The sequence below is a fragment of the Populus euphratica genome, unplaced genomic scaffold (assembly GCF_000495115.2).
Source record: "Populus euphratica unplaced genomic scaffold, PopEup_1.0 scaffold26.1, whole genome shotgun sequence".
NCBI lineage: Eukaryota > Viridiplantae > Streptophyta > Magnoliopsida > Malpighiales > Salicaceae > Populus > Populus euphratica.
The window spans coordinates 975,088-994,016 of NW_011499896.1; the positions used below are offsets into that span (position 1 = coordinate 975,088).

General features: G+C 33.0%; 3 protein-coding genes across 3 annotated transcripts; 2 read left to right on the forward strand and 1 right to left on the reverse strand.

Annotated features, from left to right (window-relative positions):
- Window positions 1-1,586: 1,586 nt before the first annotated feature.
- On the reverse strand, window positions 1,587-5,213 carry LOC105132091 (uncharacterized). The gene is made up of 9 exons (XM_011035383.1): window positions 5,157-5,213; window positions 4,894-4,925; window positions 4,360-4,525; window positions 3,805-4,220; window positions 3,302-3,475; window positions 3,068-3,184; window positions 2,626-2,805; window positions 2,475-2,521; window positions 1,587-2,089 (listed from the first exon to the last, which is right to left on the reverse strand). The coding sequence occupies exons 4-9, from the start codon at window positions 3,871-3,873 to the stop codon at window positions 1,816-1,818; spliced, it is 861 nt and encodes a 286-aa protein (XP_011033685.1). The 5' UTR covers window positions 3,874-4,220; window positions 4,360-4,525; window positions 4,894-4,925; window positions 5,157-5,213; the 3' UTR covers window positions 1,587-1,815.
- A 5,728-nt stretch (window positions 5,214-10,941) lies between these two features.
- On the forward strand, window positions 10,942-11,748 carry LOC105132092 (metal tolerance protein 1-like). Its single transcript, XM_011035384.1, has one exon. It carries the CDS (start codon window positions 11,056-11,058, stop codon window positions 11,494-11,496), a length of 441 nt encoding a protein of 146 aa, XP_011033686.1. The 5' UTR covers window positions 10,942-11,055; the 3' UTR covers window positions 11,497-11,748.
- A 1,635-nt stretch (window positions 11,749-13,383) lies between these two features.
- On the forward strand, window positions 13,384-14,103 carry LOC105132093 (uncharacterized). Its single transcript, XM_011035385.1, has 2 exons — window positions 13,384-13,565; window positions 13,620-14,103. Exons 1-2 carry the CDS (start codon window positions 13,403-13,405, stop codon window positions 13,925-13,927), a joined length of 471 nt encoding a protein of 156 aa, XP_011033687.1. The 5' UTR covers window positions 13,384-13,402; the 3' UTR covers window positions 13,928-14,103.
- Window positions 14,104-18,929: the final 4,826 nt, after the last annotated feature.

Consider the following 18,929-nt stretch of genomic DNA (forward strand, 5'->3'; position numbering starts at 1 on the left):
TTTTTTAAAAGAAAAATATAGAAAATAAAGTGTATTTCCCAGGATGCAGGGTAACAATTATTCACTAGATAATGTGTTGATTGAGTTTAATAAGTTTTTATAATTTTGATAATATAAATAAAAAAATGTAATGATAATATGACTGGCTTCCCCTTGTTTGTAATATTTAAGTAATTTTATTATAAACAAATTAAATAAATCAATATTAAAAAATAAAATTAAAAAAATTAACCTTTCATATATTTTTGGATTGATGTGTTTGTATAAAAATAAATTTTAAAAATAAAAAATTATTTTAATAAATTTTAAATAAAAAATATTTTAAAATTCAACATTTATTACTGTCGCAAACTCTTTCCAAGTCGAAGACAAGGTCCATATCAGACTGTTTTGGGCAAAGGAGACAAGGTAGTAAGTATTCTTTGTAATATTTACATCAACAGCAACACCTGGCCCATTGCCCTGAACGCAGTCCACCATTCGTCTATCACCACATATTTGTCACTCACATATCTTCCATTCCAAATCTCTCTATATAATGGCCTCAAGATCCATGAGAGCCCTTCAAGTTCAAACCACCACTTCTACTGCACAAGAAGCCAAAATCAAGTGCTCGCTTTACTTGCCTTCAGCAATTACACTTCCTTCCCTAATTAAGCTCTAAGATGGCAGCAGATGCATTGTCAATGAGGAACATGAAGCTAAGGTCGTGGCAGAGGTGTTCAAAGCAAATCAGAGAGCAAAGAACACGGCTTTACATAATATGGAGATGCACCGTGATGCTTCTATGTTGGCATGACTAGAGTTCTGCTAAACCTTTGATGGATGGATGGGCGAGCTTGCATCAGGCAATGGAGGCTCAATCAGTGTCCAGTGTTGTTGGGTTGATGTTTGATCCTCAATTACTAAGCAGTAACTTTGCTACGGCTAACTTAAGGGCTGTAAATTGTGCGTTCTCTGTCATGTAGAGTTTATACAGAGTCCAAATAGTTAACGTAGTTCTTCTGGTTTTTTCTTTTTTAACAATACACAGAGGTTGGAATCCGGACTTGTCTTGGTGTAAAAATGCGTGGAAGAAAGAAACAAAAGACTACTGAGTTGACTTACGAACTCTTACTAGTTTAAATCTATTTCCGACATCATCCACTTCCTGGAACCTTGTAAGGTTGTTTGAGGGTGGGATCCGAGGGATCCTATTATTCTGCGTCAACTGGAGTTTCTTTATGTTCAGTGGGTTTCTGTAAATTAAATTAGATGTCGATATATTCGTTCTACAAGGAATCCAGCACCCGATGGCTGAGAAAAGATCAGGAGCATAAACTGAGAGAACCACTGAACCACTTGATCCCGATAGTCTTGATCAGCATCAACCCTCAAGCCATGCAATTACTTTATATATATATAGTCGAGAGAACAACGCGGGAATACATCATTATCAAGCCATACTTGATGCTTCTAATTTATCAATTTGCCTATGAATTATATTCTAGCTTCGATTATGCTCTCTTAATTTCCTTCTCAACAAATCTCGAATCCTTGAAAACTTCCCTGAACTTTGATTAATGGTGTACCTTACTCTTCCAAACAATTTTTGCTTCTACCGCCGAAAATATGAGTTGCTCTGAAAATATATTCAAATTCTTACAACAATAACGAGATGGATTGTATAGAAATCAACATTGGCTGTGAGCGAGGGAATGATAAGATAACCTAGCAGTCTAAAATCATAATCACCAATGTTGATATAAAAATAACTATAAACTGCGACTGTTGACTTTATTCAACTATTTACAAGGGCTCCTTTATGTTTCTGGGTCACTCTTCCACGAAATCCCATCCATCATCCAAAAGCTGTTTCTCGTTGGAGAAATCCCTTTCCACCGAGCAAGCAAGGATTGGCTCTTTTGGAAGCTCAGATGTCTCGCCTGTTTCAGCAGCCAGATTGGATGCCATGCTTTTAATGGATGAAGCTGACGAGGCTAAAATGCAACTGGTCTGGCTTGAAGAAACAGATTTACTCAATGGAACACGCTCATCGAATCTCTCTTTCAGCAGTCTCACATCCTGACAAATAACTGATATTTCTCCTCTGCAAAAATGCGGCTTACAAAGTATATTATCATCACTTAAATCTTTTCAAGATCCCTAAAAAATGATGGTTCTCAAGAGGCATCAACTAAGAATTAGCAGAAAAGTTAATTTTGACCTGCAAAGAAATTAATTTGCAAGACAGACAAAAATGATGGATGAAAAAAGCAATAGCAGAATAAGTAACAGGAAGTGATTTGCAAGAACTAAAACAAACATGCAACCTTGAGATACCAATATTTCCAACTAAAAACCTATTACTAACAGAAAACCTTTGAGTTTAAAGATAAGCAACAAAAGAAATCAGATTCAGTAAATTCAGGTCACCAGGAAAGAGCAAAATATAAAATGCAGAACTTAATCAAAATAATCAGAGGAAGACTTACTGCAATGTATCAACAACACAACCGCGGTCCATAAGAAACTCCCGCAGCTGCAAAATATCAAAATTAGAAGGATTAGTAACAAATAGTTATTGTTTAATTGGACAAGACACCCTAAGATTACTATGAGTGATAGTGGGCACTGCATTGCCACCTTAGCATTCTCCTCCGCCTCCTCCTGTAGAATTTTTGACTCTTGCACCACCTTCTCCATTATGATTTCTTGCTCAGCAAGAGCATTTCGTGCAGTCTCCTCCTTTTCCAGCTTCTCTAACTCAGCTGTTTTCCTTAGCTCCTCTGCTGCAGCTAGTCGTGATTCAAGGGTTTGGCGCACCTATACGCAATTTTTGTTCAGGTTAGCAACAATAAGGACTACAGATGATGCATTCTTTCACTTAAAATACATTAGTAAACCAAAAGCCTTCATAAAATGATGGAAAGAAGAATAATTACAGTTCAACATGTAGGCACAGACAGGGAAAGAAAAAGGTGGTGTGAAGTTATAATAGAATACTTCCTCAACGAGATTTCAAGAGGATACATTGTGTGAAAGACATTTAAATAAAAAATACACCATTAAATTATAAGGACAATACCTCATCAAGAATAGCAAGAGCATTATCTCTTTCATCTGATAAGCTAAGTAGTCGAGCCTGCAACTCCCTCACTTCAGTAGCTAGGATTGCCTTCTCCCCATAAACTTCTCCAGCATGCTACAAAAGCAAACAATCATAAAAAAAGAAAAAGAAAAAAAAAGACAAAAACACATTCAAAATTAAATGAGCATAATCCACAACCAGTGATTAAATACATTATTATAATTTTCGTACCATGTCATTTGCCTCTTTTGCATGTACCAGCATCTTTTTGAGTTTCTCCACCTCAACTAGAATGTCCAAACCTCCCCTAGCAGCCTCCTCTTTAGCTTGTTCTGCAGATATCTCTTTAAGTTCAACCTCTTTCATCATGTTCATAACTGACTCCATTGCCGAAAACAAGGTTTTCTGTATCAAGTTAAAAAAAGAAAGAGTGCATTTAAATTGATTAGGAACTGTACAGTCAAAGAAATGCAAATCTCACTCTATCTCCAAACCACATAAAGAAAAGTCTTCAAACTTTATGTACATTATAAAGCTATATGTTTAGTGAATTTGATCAACTAAATCAAACAAGATCATAAGAATATAACACAATGAACTGTTTTAAATACAAGTAAAGCAACAAGAAATAATAAATAATCTCCATGATTAGTGGATGCATGGTGTACAAATATGTTCCACTGTCAATAATTTGAGATTCAAAACCAAGAAAAAAAATTCAAAGCCAACAATACCTTGTTGTCTTTAGCAGCTTCGACAATCTCTTCAAGAAGTTCAATTTGTCTATATTGCTTGGAATTCATATTTTCAGCATTAACTCCCAGCAGCAAATCATTTGACTCTAGTACCAGAGTCTGACTTGACCCCGGTTGTGAAATGCCTTCTTGGTGTTGGGGCTTTCCCAGCAGTATCAATTCCTCACTTTCAATATGCCCTTGCAACTGATTGGTGTCAGCATTTGCACCAGAAGGTCCAACTATAGGTTGATCCTGCCTATTTTCTTGATGGGTTGAATCACCATCATTGACACCACTTGTTAACTCAGTTTTCCCATCATCTTCTTCGGCTATCAATCCTGGTTCAGAAGATGTCACACTTTTCACCAAACTAACTTGCCGAGGCCTCAGCCCAGTTTCTTCCTCTTGTTCGGCTGCACATCAAGATGTTTGATAAGTCATAATTTCATTATTGAATTGAAAAAAGATGTGCCAAAAAATAAAGGAACCAATTTTATTTGGATAAACATAGTTAAATATTTGTTAAAGTGATTTGAGGGGCTCAAATAGTACTTTGTCCATCTAATGGAAGACTTGGGCTGGAATCCTCACAGGGAGGACTAGGAGCTGCAGAACGCCTGGAAAGTGAAGGAATAACCTCTGAAAGAACAACTTCAGCAGCAACATCGACATCTTTTGAATGTTCAATGGCAACTGCCTTCAGAATTCGTGCATCAACCTGAGCAGGTGAATGAATTTAAACCAACAACGCCTCACTCGGAAACAATAACAATAATAATAAAGGAGTAAAAACTAGACACCCTACTAATTAACATAGACAGAGCATTATTAAATATTGGAGACTTAACCCAAAAAGGAAAAAAAAATCAATTATCAAACTTAAGTGAAACTCTTGATGCTTGACATAAATGGGATTTTCGATTTATGATTAAAACATTACACAACTTCAAAACAGTTAGAAATTACAGTAATCAACGAAAACAATGCCTTAATCACAACCATTTCGCACGATCACAAAAAAAATCCACACGTTATGGGGCAATTAGACTCCGCAATAATAAGAGATGAGAGGTATAGTGTAGATACCTGAGGGAACACGTCAGTCAAGCATTTATAAACTGTATTGAAACCCATTATATTATTATTATTAAACAGCAATAGTCTGCGAGTAAAAAAGAAAGAAGAAAAAATATTAATTCAAAGTAAAACACCAAACGTTAACAATAAAATAATAAAACATAGAAACCCTAATGTTCTTCCGCCTTGTTAAAAAGAATCAACAACGAATATAATTTCAAAATTCCGCTAATTCAATTGAATTTAATCACGATTATAAAAAAAGCACAGACCTTGCGATTTCGAACTGGACGGTACACAGAGACAGAGAGGGAGAGGCGAAGGTGGTGTGGTTTACTTAAGGGAGAAGAGAAGAGAAGAGAAGAGAAAGAGATTGGCTTTGGGTATTTGTTGTTGACTGTATGTTAGCTTTTTTATCGGGAGAATAAGTCCATCGAATTAAATAGAAAATATCAAATTAGTCCTCTTACTATGAAAGTATCCTCAATGTAATACCCAAATATTATTTTTTTAATTGGATCCTTAAAAGCACCTTATGTTTCTTGATTAAAGCAGAGCCGGATTAAGTTAAGAAATTACGTAGGCCCCCATTTAACAAAAAACTTCTTAAAGATAAATAAGATATATTTACAAATTATACTTTATGAAATAAAAATTGCTCTCAAATAACAAAAGACCCTAAATACTCAAAGATTACTCAAGGCTTCCACCTGTTAAATATATATATAAAATAAAAAATAATGTATATCTACATATATTATGTTTATATAAATAATACTATAAAGTAGAACCTCTCGTGTTACAATATAAATGGTATACATGATTTAGACTGAAAACGCTTGTAAATTATACAAGAGATGATTCAATTGGAGAACATCTAATGCTTCTTTGACTCATTTGGAAAACTTAATAGTTAGGGGACCTAGTTGAGAAATGGTGGATAATTGAGAGACTAATCTGAGGTTTGTAATTGCACCTTTATTTATTACAGGTTGTTCGATTGCATTGCGGTCTGACTCTGACTCTGACACGGAGTCACTGTAAAATACATTACCGCCTTCACCGTACTATTATTTATTTATATTTTATTTATATCTACATATATGTGTGTGCGTGTGTGTGGAATTTTCGTGGATGCGGGTACTGCTTTTGGTTTGCGTGGTGTGGCTTAAGGGGCTTCGTCCGTCAGCTGTCACCAGATTTAGACATGAAGGGCTCTCGCTTTCCATGGGAGCTGGGATTTAACTTCGTCCTCTTGGCTTTACAAAATAATTTAATTAGCCCTGTAGTTTTAATAGCTATCACATTATTTTCGAGCACTGTCCTGCGAGTCGGATGATTTTATTATAATAAAGAAAATAAAATAACATGTATAATAAATTATATTTGTTTTTAAAAATTATAAAATATATATTGAATCGATCTAAGTTAATTTATTATATATTTGATTTTGATTATAAAACCATCGTAATACTAAAAAAAAATTATAAAGATTAATTCTTAATTAATTTATTGTTAAATTATAAAATTATAAAAATATTAAATTAAAAAAATTACCTAAGCCACCTGTCAAACCATTAATTTAGAATATGAGATTGAGATAATCTTATAAAAAATAACAAAATTACAAATCTTAATTTCCAACCAATTCAAAGTTGAAGGATAGAATAAAAAAATATAAAAAATATCAACCTGAGCAAACTTGTTAAACCTACGACTTATGTCATGAAACTAAAATAATTTCATAAAAAGATTACAAAGTTTCATCTCCAATAGATCTAATATTAAGGTTGCAATAAAAAACACTAAATCTATGAAACCGGAAAAACTTCATAGAAATAAAATTAAAAAAATTATATAATTTAATTTTTATAAAACCTAATATTGAATGATAAAACTAAAAAAAAACTAAGTAAATAAAAGAAGATTGAGTTATTGAAAGGTAAAATTGAAAAAAATATTTAATTAAAAAAGAATAAAGAAAATAAACCGAGTTAATCTACGTTAACTTACCAAATCCATGACCACGTCTCATGAGATAGGTATAATCCCATAAAAAATTATGAAACTCAATTTTCAATCAAACCAATGTCAAAGGGTAAAAACAACCAATTAGAAAAGGCAAAAAAAAAAAACACGAGTAAACCCAAGTTAACTTGTTAAATTTGCAATCTAGTTCATGATATCAAAATAATTTCATAAAAAAACAATTGAAAAAAATATATACAAAACTCCACTTTCAATAGATCTATCGTTGAAGATTGAAAACAAGAAAAAAAAATCCATGAAACTAGTATAAAATTCAACATCAAGGAAATTAAAAAAAATTACAAAGCATAATTCCCAAAATAATCTAATATTACAAAATATAATTGAAAAAAAGAAGAATATTAAGTTGGTTCTAAATGGTCATATTTTGTAGATATGCTTTTCAAAACCTACTTTATTTGTAATATTAATTGGTACTAAGCACTTTTTATATAAAAAAATATGTTATAAAATTAATATTCAACATCCATTCCAAATTCATTTCAAGCCTCAAAGTTATGTGGCCTAAAAATCTTATTTAAACTATATTATTAAAAGAGATAAGTGATATAAACTTCACTTAAAGGTTGTCAAAGAGATCCTTAACAAATCTGGTCAAGTAATCCTCTCTTGTTACCTCGAAAAAAGGTGCAATAGATTGTGCTCTAGTATTAAAATTTTTACTTTTCTTGATAAAAACCTGACTCTTTGATGTTTATTATAATTAAATCAAGTTCTAGTCAGAACCTGTCTAATTTGTCTATATTAGCCATTAATAAAGATTTTTTTTTAAAAAAAGGATTCCTTTGGAAAATAAGGGATGGATTGTTTTAAAATTATGCAAATTACTGAAGAGGACTAATGATAAGTGTAAATAAATTAGTTCAAGTGAAAGAGAATTTTGTTTTTCTAATGATTTTTTTGGTCAATTTGGTGTCTAAATATCCAAATATATTTAGGCTAATTGACCCATCTAAAAAAGAAAAGTCATTTATTGAGTTTGTTAATTAAGACTTTGAATTTGAGAAATCTTTTATCAAGCAAAAAGTGAGGAGTCATTTAAGTTGATTAGAATTCATGTTAGGGCTTCTAAAATAAATTTAGAAGATGAGGAATTCTAAATTTTATATTTTGTTATTTGTTATGTTATTAGGATTTTTTGTTTTTTCATGTTTACTCTACATCGAATTCAAGTTTTGAGGTCGAAACAACTACACTTGTATATATTTTTAATTTTTTTTTAAAAGAAGATCTTGCATAACATGTTACATCTTTTTTCTTATCTCATTATAAAATTGTTAATAAAACTATAAAACAAGACTCAACTTCAATCCTATAAATGTGTCTTTTTTCAAAATTGATTTATAAAACATGCAATGTACATTTTAGAGTCAAATTATGTAAAAGGTCCACTCACATTTGAGTTTAAAGCTATGTTGCATTTGTAATCCAATATAAGTGCTTTAACATAAAATATAACATGTTTTAAAAACTAAATGAAGATAAATGAGAAATTATTCTAGAAAAGCCTTTCAATAATAAAAATTTCAAGCCAAAAATTGTTTTATGGGCGGAAAATGGACTTATAGCCTGGTGAGTTTAGGCTTGAGTTTGGTTAATAAAAAATATTTAATATTAATGAACCAATAATTATATGATAAGAATGAATATTATTATAAGTAATTCATGAACTATGAATGTTCATTAAAAAATAATCTACATTTACGAAGAAATCAACACAACATATTAACAACTAATCTAATGAAGTCCATGTTATTTTTAAAATTTCAATATGTATTTATCTCTAATTTATCTCTAATTTTTGCTTATAAATAATAGTTATTAGAAATAAGAGAGACATGTTGAATGCCATGAAGTTATTAATTTAGAATTCGAGGCCCAAGCTATTTTAAATCTGTAAAAGAAAAAAAACTTTTATTTTTTAATTTTTTTCCTTATCAATTAGTATTTTCAATTAATTAAAAATCCAAAATTATCATTCTTTTAAATTACACCTATTCTTATAAATGCAATCACCAATAAAATTCCTAATTTTCTTATCAAACAAAAAATTATTATGTTATAATAAGTGAGAATCATTATAAATTTGTAGCAGAGCCCTAATAAATAATAAATAAAAGCATAAAAATGATATAATTAATCGACACAGTAACTAGTTTGAAGCAACAACATGAGCAACAAGAATACCATAAAAAAACTCAAGATCATGTATTAGAAGATTTAGTTATGTAGTTACAACAAATTTCAGCGAAAGTAAATCAACTAGAGGCTCGAGGAATGAGGCTAGTAGAGTCACCATGAAATATCCTTATAACTTCTATTAATGAGAATCATCGATAGGTACTGGAGCCTTGTGAAGAAAACCATATTCAATTAAAACCCATGAAGTTAGATTTTTCTAAGTTTGATGAGGAGGATCCTGAAGGTTAGGTCTGTAAGGCCAATTATTTTTTAAAACTATCATAATATTAATCCTGAACATGAGTTATTCATGACTAGTTTCATATAAATGGAAGGTTTATTGCATAGTTTTAAGAGATGGGAGAAACATGAGTCATTACTAGCTGAGATTCATTTACGAGGCCTTACAAGTCTATTTTAGAATGATTATTTATAATCATCCTATAAAAGCATTTATTAGCCTAAAATAAACCACTATAATGGAAGGGTATAAAACCCAAGTAGAGCTTATATCAAGTAGGGTGAGAGGAGTATCATATTCACATAGATTAAGTTGTTTTTTTGAAAGGATTAAAAAAGGAAATTAAGATTGATACAAAAATGTTGAATCCTTAAAATTTAGTTCCAGCTTATGGATTGGTCAAAATACAAAAATAAAATATACAAGTAGTATGCAGGAGATGGAGGCCTAATACTAGTGGGATTTAAAGAAGGATTGCCCATCAAACCAACTCAAGATGGATATAAAACCCAAGTTTTATATTTAAAAACATATCCTAACTTAAATAAAGAAGAAAAGATAAGAGATTATGTTTTAGGTGTAATAATGATAAGTAGAAAGCTATTTATAAATTTAAAATATAGAAATATTTTTGATAGAAAAACTAGAAGATAAAGAACAGAAAAGTGGATCTAGTTAATTGATTTAAATGGATTTAAAGTTGTTACGAAGAAATAAAGGTGTATCTCAATGCAATAATTATGGGTTTTAGTAAATTATATTTTTAAAAAAATTAATTTTTTTATTAAAAATTAATTTTTTGTATGTTTTGGATTGTTTTGATACACTGATCTCAAAAATAATTTTTAAAAATAAAAAAAATTAAATATTTTTAAAAATAAAAAATATTTTTAAAAATAATTACAACTATATTTTCATTGGAAACTTAACCTTGATTAAAAATTCTGATCGATAACCCTTGTACAATAACTAATTGATGGTAGGATTGCTCATGGAAATAGAATTCTTAGTGAGGAAAACTGTTTAGAATCCAGATTTTAGGTTTAATGAATTCAATTATATGCTCTAATTATGTTGATTAAGTCTGGAGGTTGTGATATGGTTTTTGAAGTAAAATGGTTGAAAGGCAGGGGGGCATCACTTGCCGTTGTCCTGTTTCCCCCGTTTTTGTTTCATGTCGCACAGCTTTCTACCATTAGAGTGAAAACGGGCAAGATTTTTCGCACTAGAAATACTGCTTAGCAAGCTTTAGAAGAGGGGTGGCCGGAGACAGCCGAGCAGTTGAGTTTGAAAAGGACAAGTTTGCTCAATTGTTAGTTGTCTGACCGACCGGTAATGAAAACTGGCTGTGCAGGTATCCTATGAAGTAATAACTTTCTCTAAAAATCTTTGTGATTTTGCACTTTCATGATGTTGCAATAAATCACTATTTTAGCTCCTAGGGAAAAATTAAGTTGTTTTCTGTCAAGGGCTGCCTTGTACCTAACTCGTAATCACACAAAGCAAATGAGTCGCGATAACAATTCAGACCATGTACTCTTTAATGCATATCAACTAAAAAAGCAGCAGCTCCCTTTGCAATCCCCACAGGCATACCGAACCAGAGGAAACAGAAAGATCGTGAGAAAACCTAGTATAAAAAGAGCAGAAACTGTTGTGGTGTTCTTGAAACCAGTTCTTTTCTGTACTAGGCAACTCAGATGGGCACGGTCAAGATTCTCGCAATAGCGCTTCTTGCTGCGTTTCTTTTACTTGATCCCATGACTAAGGCTGTCCCAGACCCACCTCAACGCTCACTTTGCATGCCCCAGTATTCTCTAGTGAACCATGCATGTTCAGTGATTCTAGGCTACTCATTGCCAACCCACCCTCTTACCTCCGATGACGGGCACGGGCATGGGAATGGACATGATCACGGTCATGGGCGGCGCAGACACAGGCATAGACAAAGGCATGGTGGCAGTCACAATGGATCATCTTCAGAAGACAATTGCTGCAAATGGTTGAAAGAGTTAGATGAAGAGTGTGTCTGCGATGTGCTATATCGCCTGCCCTCTTTCCTCTCGAAGCCTGCACACACGTACACTGTCAATGTTGCTGAGGCATGCAATGTTACTTACAGTTGTGACATGCATTTGTAACTCCAATGGAGCATGGCATCTCAACAGCAGTTATTTACATCTAATCTAATAATACAAGTTCGATAAACTTCACTCATTAACTGTTAGAGAGTAAGCTGCATCTCCTTAATTAATTAACCCTTGATTTCTTAGCGATACCCTGGGAAATTTAAGGTCATTAGTCTGCCAATGAGCGTTCATGAATAAGCTGTTATAGTACTGTCATCATGACTGTAATAGGAGATTACATATAAACTCAGTATTCCAACGCAATTATCTGGTCATTTAATCATTGAATCTCAATCTCCATACCAGGAAAAAGAATGAATTTCAATTTTACATGCACATGCTAAAAAGGATAGAAGGTTGAGTAAACTTATGCTCTCTAACTAATGTAGTTGGCTGAGAGCTTGTTCTTCAAAAGAAGGTTTAAGTTAAAACAGGGTGAAGCCCAGAAAGCAGGAAAAAAAAACCTGTGTGTTCGGCCGCTGCCAAAACACTGTCAATCATGGCTAAGTTAAGTCTATTCTAACATGCTCCGACGAGCAAGAAAAATTCATAATTCAAATAAATTTAATAAACTTTGTTAATTTAATAATATAATTATAAAAAAAAATAATGATAATAAAAAATAAATTCTTCCCAATATTATAAATTATACCTTTTAAATACTGTTAAAAGGTTTTGAAAATCTTATATGATAATAAAGCAAAATTGAATGAGTATTTCAATTATCAATGTTGAAAATAAATTTTAAAAAATAAATTTTAAAAGAGGATAAAAACAGCTAACTTTTCTCAACATATAAATTTGCAACTTGATTGATTATAAGATATGAATAATTTTATAACAAAAATTAAATAAAATAATGTAATTTATTCGGAAAAAATCAATAAAAAATGTAAAAAAAAAAAAAACTAGATAGCTCGCTGTTGTCTTCCTACTTGAGATTGAAACCCACTCTAAAATAATATTTTAAGTAAGTAAATTTAAATTTTAATAAAAAAACAGTTATGACTCCAAAACGGTGACTTAAGCTTAATGCTGCCATTGCAAATTTTAATGGCAGGGGGGCCAATTAGTGACAAGACATGATAGAACAACCGAGCAGCTCTGTTTTCTCTGCATGTAATCCTCTGCTTTTTTTGGCTTTGTTTTATATATGAAAAATTTTATTTATAATTTTATTTAAATCCAATGCACTTGAAACCTATAACATTGAACGGATGCTCAAATCATCGCCATTATAGACTTTCCCATATATCATGTTGAGCCTCAACTCTCTCCACAGGAAAGAAATCAATTGGGTGCTTATCATAGCAGGGGTTGTTAGCTATTTTGTATTGGTTGTGTGATTCTTGTTTGGAAGGAATTAAAATAATATTTTTTTATTTTTTAAAATTTATTTTTAACACATCGCATCAAAACGATGTAAAATTATCAAAAAAAAAAATAGAAAGCTAACCGGTAATTAGAACCTTGAAAATGGAAAAGCTCGATCACCTGTGAAGCAGAGGGTGGTTCTGGGGGGTCTTAAAATTAATCCCACGCACAGAGACTTTATTATAGAATAAAATGGTTTCCACTGGTAGGAACAAGATTGGTAATCGGTAGCCTGGATGCGTTTTCATGCTCATGCAATATATAACCTAACTGGTTGTCACGCATAACGAATGCACGTTCTTTAACTATTCTGGAGCTGTTCTTCTCCATAATTTTACCTAAACAAACCAGTGCTCTCCTGATGATCAATCACCCTTTGATTAATTATCTCCTAAAGCACCAAAACTTCAACTACTAGAAACAAAATTAAGGTTATGGCTGCACAACATCAGTATATAAGGAAACCAAGGCTAGCTAGTATTTAGAGCAGATGTCAGAAAGCTTGTGGTGCATGTACACTTGCAAATAGAGAGATATACTTCTAATGGAGAATCTCAAGGTTTTTGTGTTTACTTTCTGCGCAGTATTGTTGTTGCTTGTGTTCGATGTTAATGGCCAGCTGCAGGAACCTAGACCTCTACCTCAACCTCAACCTCAACGCCCCCTCTGCGTCTCTCAACTTGCTCTGGTGAACTATGCTTGCGGAACTCTACGCCCCCTATGCGTCTCTCAACTTGCTCTGGTGAACTATGCTTGCGGAACTCTACTTCCAGCTCCACCAGCTACCTCCCTGCCCTCCGCTACTGCTGCCTTACCTGCAGATGACGACAACAACCACGGGCATAGGCACGGGCATGGCCACAGACACAGGAACGGGCATCGGCTCGGAGGCCGCCATGGGCATAACCACGGAGGAATGCTAGAAGAAAATTGTTGTCGGTGGCTGAGTGATGTGGATCCTGAATGTGTGTGTCAACTGCTGGTTCGCTTGCCACCCTTCCTTTCAAAGCCTCATCATGAATACACCGTCAAGATCAATGACTCTTGCAGTGTTTCTTACTCTTGTTAAGTGCTGATTGGTTGTTGCCATATACAATATTTCTGGTGGATTTTGTCAGAGATTTGGTGACAGATATATATGGTTTCTCATCATATATACACTGCTAACCAATCGTGATCTTCGATCATGAACCTCTAATTAGTTATGGCAATATTTATGATCTAAGATATTTGTGTTTTCTTTCATTGCTTGTTTCAAGCTCTCGTACTTGCATGTATCTTATAATAATTTCTCTTGAAAATAAAGCGTAATCATGTTCTTATAATTGAGTACAGTAATTTCTCTTGCTAGTTTTCGTAATCTCATGCTCTAACTCAAACTAGAAAAGTTTTGTCTAGCTTTAACTCCTTTACAATTATAACAATATAATACAATCCTAATAATAAGTTAATAAGTTGGGTAATTTCACGTAAGAGATTTTTTTAGGCTTGGCTTATCTTCCCCCTTTAAATTAAAGGGTCAGGAAAATATACAAAGCTGTGTTTTGAGAGACAAGAACTTTGAACTTGTGAGATGCTTAGTCAATAGATCTACAACCTGCTCTTCAATAGGAATAAAAAGCAGTTATGTCTTTTCTCTTATATAACTTAATCACGGATAAAGAAAAGATTGATTTTTGTATGCTTTGTTCTGGCATGAAACACATGATTCTTTACTATATGATAAGCATTGATATTATCATACCAGAGTAGAGGGATTGCATGTATGGATACACAAAGTTCTTGCATCAAGGCTTGCATCCAAACCATTTCAACAATAGCTAAGGCAAGGTCACAATTCTCTAATTTTGCATCGCTGCGAGATACAACCTTTTGTTTGGAGGAGGATCAAGAGACTAGGTTACCTCTTAGATAAATCTGATATCCACTTGTATTGTACTTGTCATCAGGTTGAGCATCCCAGTTTGCATCAGTGAATCCCTCTATTGTCAAGTAGTTGGAAGCATAGTTTTTAGACTCGGCCTGGTAGCCGGGCTAGTCCAAGGCCCGGGTTTCGAGTTTTGATCTGGTTGCCCAAGTTAATTTTTTTTAAAATCAAAACAACGTCGTTTTAGTATAAAAAAAGTCAACGGGTTACGACCGAATTTTTAACTGGCCTTTCCTGGTTAACCGTGTTTTTCCTTCCTTTATTTTTTCTTCAATCCAGTCCAGTTCCAGCCGCGAGTCGGCTGTGTTTCAAAACTATGGTTTGAAGGACTTCACAATAATCCATCATGCATAGTGCCTTTTAGATACTGAAGAATCCTTTTGACAAAAAGCCAGTGAGTAGAGGTTGGTTATTGCATGAATTCGCACGCCTTGTTAACAACAAAAGCTATATTAGACTTAGTTATGATAAGATACTAAAGTGCTCCTACTTCCGATATTGAGTAACCTCTTCTATAAGATCACTATCACACTTAGATAAATTCTACCCAACAACACTAGTTGTTTTTGCTAGTTTGGTATCAAACATGGTAGTTCTATGTAGCAAATCAGAAACATATTTGGTTTGGCTTAAATTTATAGAACCTTCATGGTAAGAAACCTTTATATATAGGAAGTAGGATAGCTACCCTAAATCTCTTAAGGCAGAAACAAAATCAAGTTTGGCAATGAGTGAAGTAATTTGTAGTGATGAACTAACAGTGATGATTATATCATCAATATAGACAAGAACAATAAAAGTTGTGGATTTATCAAAGTGTATAAACATAGAACTATCAGTCCTAGAATTGTTGAAACCTTATTGTAGAAGAATATAACTAACTTATTGAAACCAAGCTTATGGTGCTTGTTTCAGGCCATATAAAGCATTTTTCAATCTACACAATTTGATGGTGAATATAGTGTTCACGTATCCAGGAGGTAGAGTTATGTATATTTGCTCTTCTAGCTCACCATTTAGAAACACTTTATGAACATCAGGCTATAACAATTCCCACTTAAAACTGAGAGCAATAGTTACTATGATTCAAATAGTTATAGCTTTAACAACTGGACTAAAAGTCTCAAAATAATCAAGATTGTGAGTTTGATATATCCTTTAGCCACAAGCCTGGCCTTATACCTTTCTATACTCCTATCTGGCTTGTGTTTCAGCTTGTACACCCACATACAACCTATTATATTGACAACTTAAAGTTGTTCAACAAGATCCCAAGTATGATTTCGATAAAGCGCAATAATATCTAGATCCATAGCTTGAGTTCAGTTTGGATCTTTGAGGGCTTATTTAAAAGTGTAAGGTTCTGAGACCTTTACAGCATAGAGATAAAAAAAATAGGTTTTTTCTTGGTGATACCACTCATTAATCGTGTTGTCATGCATGGAGCTGGAGGAGAAGAGGAAGGTAGAGCCTCATGAAACAACTTAAGTAAGGTACTGAAGGCAAGAGTAGTCTTAGAACTACTCATAGAATGTGAACTATCACTCATAAAAGGTAAAAGGAATGATGGTGAGTCATGGTTTCCAGTAAAATAGGAAGGTGAAGAAGTAAAGAAAGTTATAATTGTTGGAGTGAAAGTTATTGTTGAGGCATTATTGTTTGAAGTAGAAGGTTTAGTAAGGGGAAATTGTATTTCATAAAAGATAACATAAGTAATATAGACTCGTCTAGTCATTGACTTAAAACACAAATATCCTTCATGATTAAAATTATAGCCAAGAAAATTACATTGAACAGATCGCTACTGCAACTTATGATTGTTGTAATGACGAATGAATGAGTAACACAAGCAACCAAACATTTTAAGAGACTTGTAATCAGAAATTTTGTTGAAAAGGATGAAATAGGGTGAGTTTTGATTGAGTACTTGGCTTGACATTCTGTTTATAAGAAAAGTTATTGTCTAAAAGGCATATTGCCAAAATTTCATTGGTAAGGAGGCATGAGCCAACAATGTCAACCCAGTCTCAACAACGTGCATGTGCTTCCTCTTAACTCTCCCATTCTGAGCTGAGTTGTAAGGGAAAAAAAAACGATGAAGTATGTCAGATTACTGAAGAAAAGATATAAAGGACCAGAACTTACTATCATTATCAGACTATATACATTTGATTCTAGTATCAATTGATTTTTTACTTGAAATTTGAACTGCTTAAAGATAGAAAGAGCTTGGTCCTTTATTTATAAAGGATAAAATCATGTGTACCAAGAGTAGCCATTTAGAAATACGATGAAGTATTTAGCATGAGATATTGCTTTGACAAAAGCAAGTCCCCAGATGTTAGTGTGAACAAGTTCTAAAGGTTTGGATACACGGGAAATTGAAAGATGAGTAGGTAACCTATAACTTTTAGCAAGTTGACAAGAAGAGCAAATAGTAGAGGAAATAATAGCTTTATTCTTTCCATAAGAAACATTACAATGCATTGCTCAAGTTATAATATCAGTAGCAACATGACCTTGTCTGTGATGCCATAACTCCACTTTATTATTAACAAGACAAAAATTATGAGAATGAAAAGTAGAAGGCTTATGAACACCAACATAAACCAATTTCTTATTGTTCAATATTGAAAACATGTAAAGACCATTCTCAAGTCTACCTCAAGCAAGCACCTTTTTCGTATATAAATCCCTTATAAAGAAACTATTAGATCGAAACTCAATTAATGTATTATTGTCTGAGCAGAACATAGCAACACTGACTAAATTTGCTGAGATAAATGGAACATGAAACACCTTTTTAAGTTGGAAGGTATGTGAATTAGAGACTAAACATTGAAAACCAGTGTTGGAAATGGATAGGTGCTTACCATTCCTAATTTTGACCTTATTTAGCCCCGTGTAGGGTGTATAACTGGTTAGATTTTCCATATTCTGAGTTAGATGATGACTTACGCCAGAATCAAGATACTAAGTGTCATATGCAAGACTATTAGAGAAGGCAACCATAGTAAGAATAGAGTTTTGATTACCAGCATTCAAGAAAAAGTATCACTGTTCTAAGAGATAGGAGATATCAAACCTGTGATAATAAACCTGAAGTGTATGACCAAATTTGCTACATAACTGGCATTGTGGCTTCTCAGAGTTGGTTAAATTATGCCTTTGATTTTGTCTATGTCTACCTCCTCAACCACGACCTCTGTAGGTATAGTTGCTAATATTGGGAGTATAATTTTGTCCTCAACTGCCATTATAAGTTCTTCCACCATTTTTGTTATTAGAGGAAGATGTATAATTGACAAACATAGTAGAGATATGTTTAATCGGGTTTTGTTGCTCAAGACAATGCTCAAAAGCTAGAAGCATACTGTAAACAACTTTAATAGAGATCTTGTCATCTCTTATATTAATAGCAGTAGCAACTACATTGTAGTCTAATCCAAGGTCTTAAAGGAGATTTATATCTTAGTCTTGTTTTTAGATAAGTTCTCTAATAGTTGTTAGACTATCTGCAGCTCCTTTGACCTTTATGATATAGTCTATTATAGCTAGAGATTCTTTCTTTATAGACTGTAACTCGAGCCTTAGTTGTATTATTCTGACTCTTGAAGACGACGAGAAGGTTTTCTCCAATGCATTCCAAGCAAAGTGAGAAAAATTATGGCCTGTGATTTGTGCTATGATTGCTAGAATGAGAGATGAGTAGAGTAGATCTAGTTGAGCATTGTGCGATCTTGTCTTCTCCAAGCAATAAACACTGGATTAAGCATTAAGCGCTCCTGGACTTAGCTTTTTCTCTAAACAAATAAAGGTTCCATCTATAAAATCCTCAAAACCATTAGCATAAACCACATTGTTAATTTAAAATCTCTACAATATATAATTAGTTCGATCAAGTTTCACAGGCAGCGTGTGGTTAAACATCTGATAGGAAGGAATGGATGTCATTGTTATGCTTTGTCCAGATCAAATCAAGCCAAAAGCTAAAGAAGATTGAGTAGAAGCAGAAGCCATAATTGGATCTTTGATCGAAAGGCTTTGGTATCAAAAAAAATTTTAAGAGAATAAATTTCTATTCTCTTCTTATTATCTTTAGCTAGAGGAGTAAACTATATATGTGTGTGTCGCTACACACACA

Bases quoted from the DNA above. Each gene is read 5' to 3' on its own strand.
- LOC105132091 (XM_011035383.1), bottom strand. From the start codon at position 3,873: ATGAATTCCAAGCAATATAGACAAATTGAACTTCTTGAAGAGATTGTC. The intron at 2,522-2,625 runs GTGGCAATGCAG...GATATTTTGCAG, and splicing joins AGGCGGAGGAGAATGCTAAG to CTGCGGGAGTTTCTTATGGA. The intron at 2,090-2,474 runs GTAAGTCTTCCT...GCATTTTTGCAG, and splicing joins TGTGTTGTTGATACATTGCA to AGGAGAAATATCAGTTATTT.
- LOC105132092 (XM_011035384.1), top strand. From the start codon at position 11,056: ATGGGCACGGTCAAGATTCTCGCAATAGCGCTTCTTGCTGCGTTTCTT.
- LOC105132093 (XM_011035385.1), top strand. From the start codon at position 13,403: ATGGAGAATCTCAAGGTTTTTGTGTTTACTTTCTGCGCAGTATTGTTG. The intron at 13,566-13,619 runs CTCTACGCCCCC...ATGCTTGCGGAA, and splicing joins GGTGAACTATGCTTGCGGAA to CTCTACTTCCAGCTCCACCA.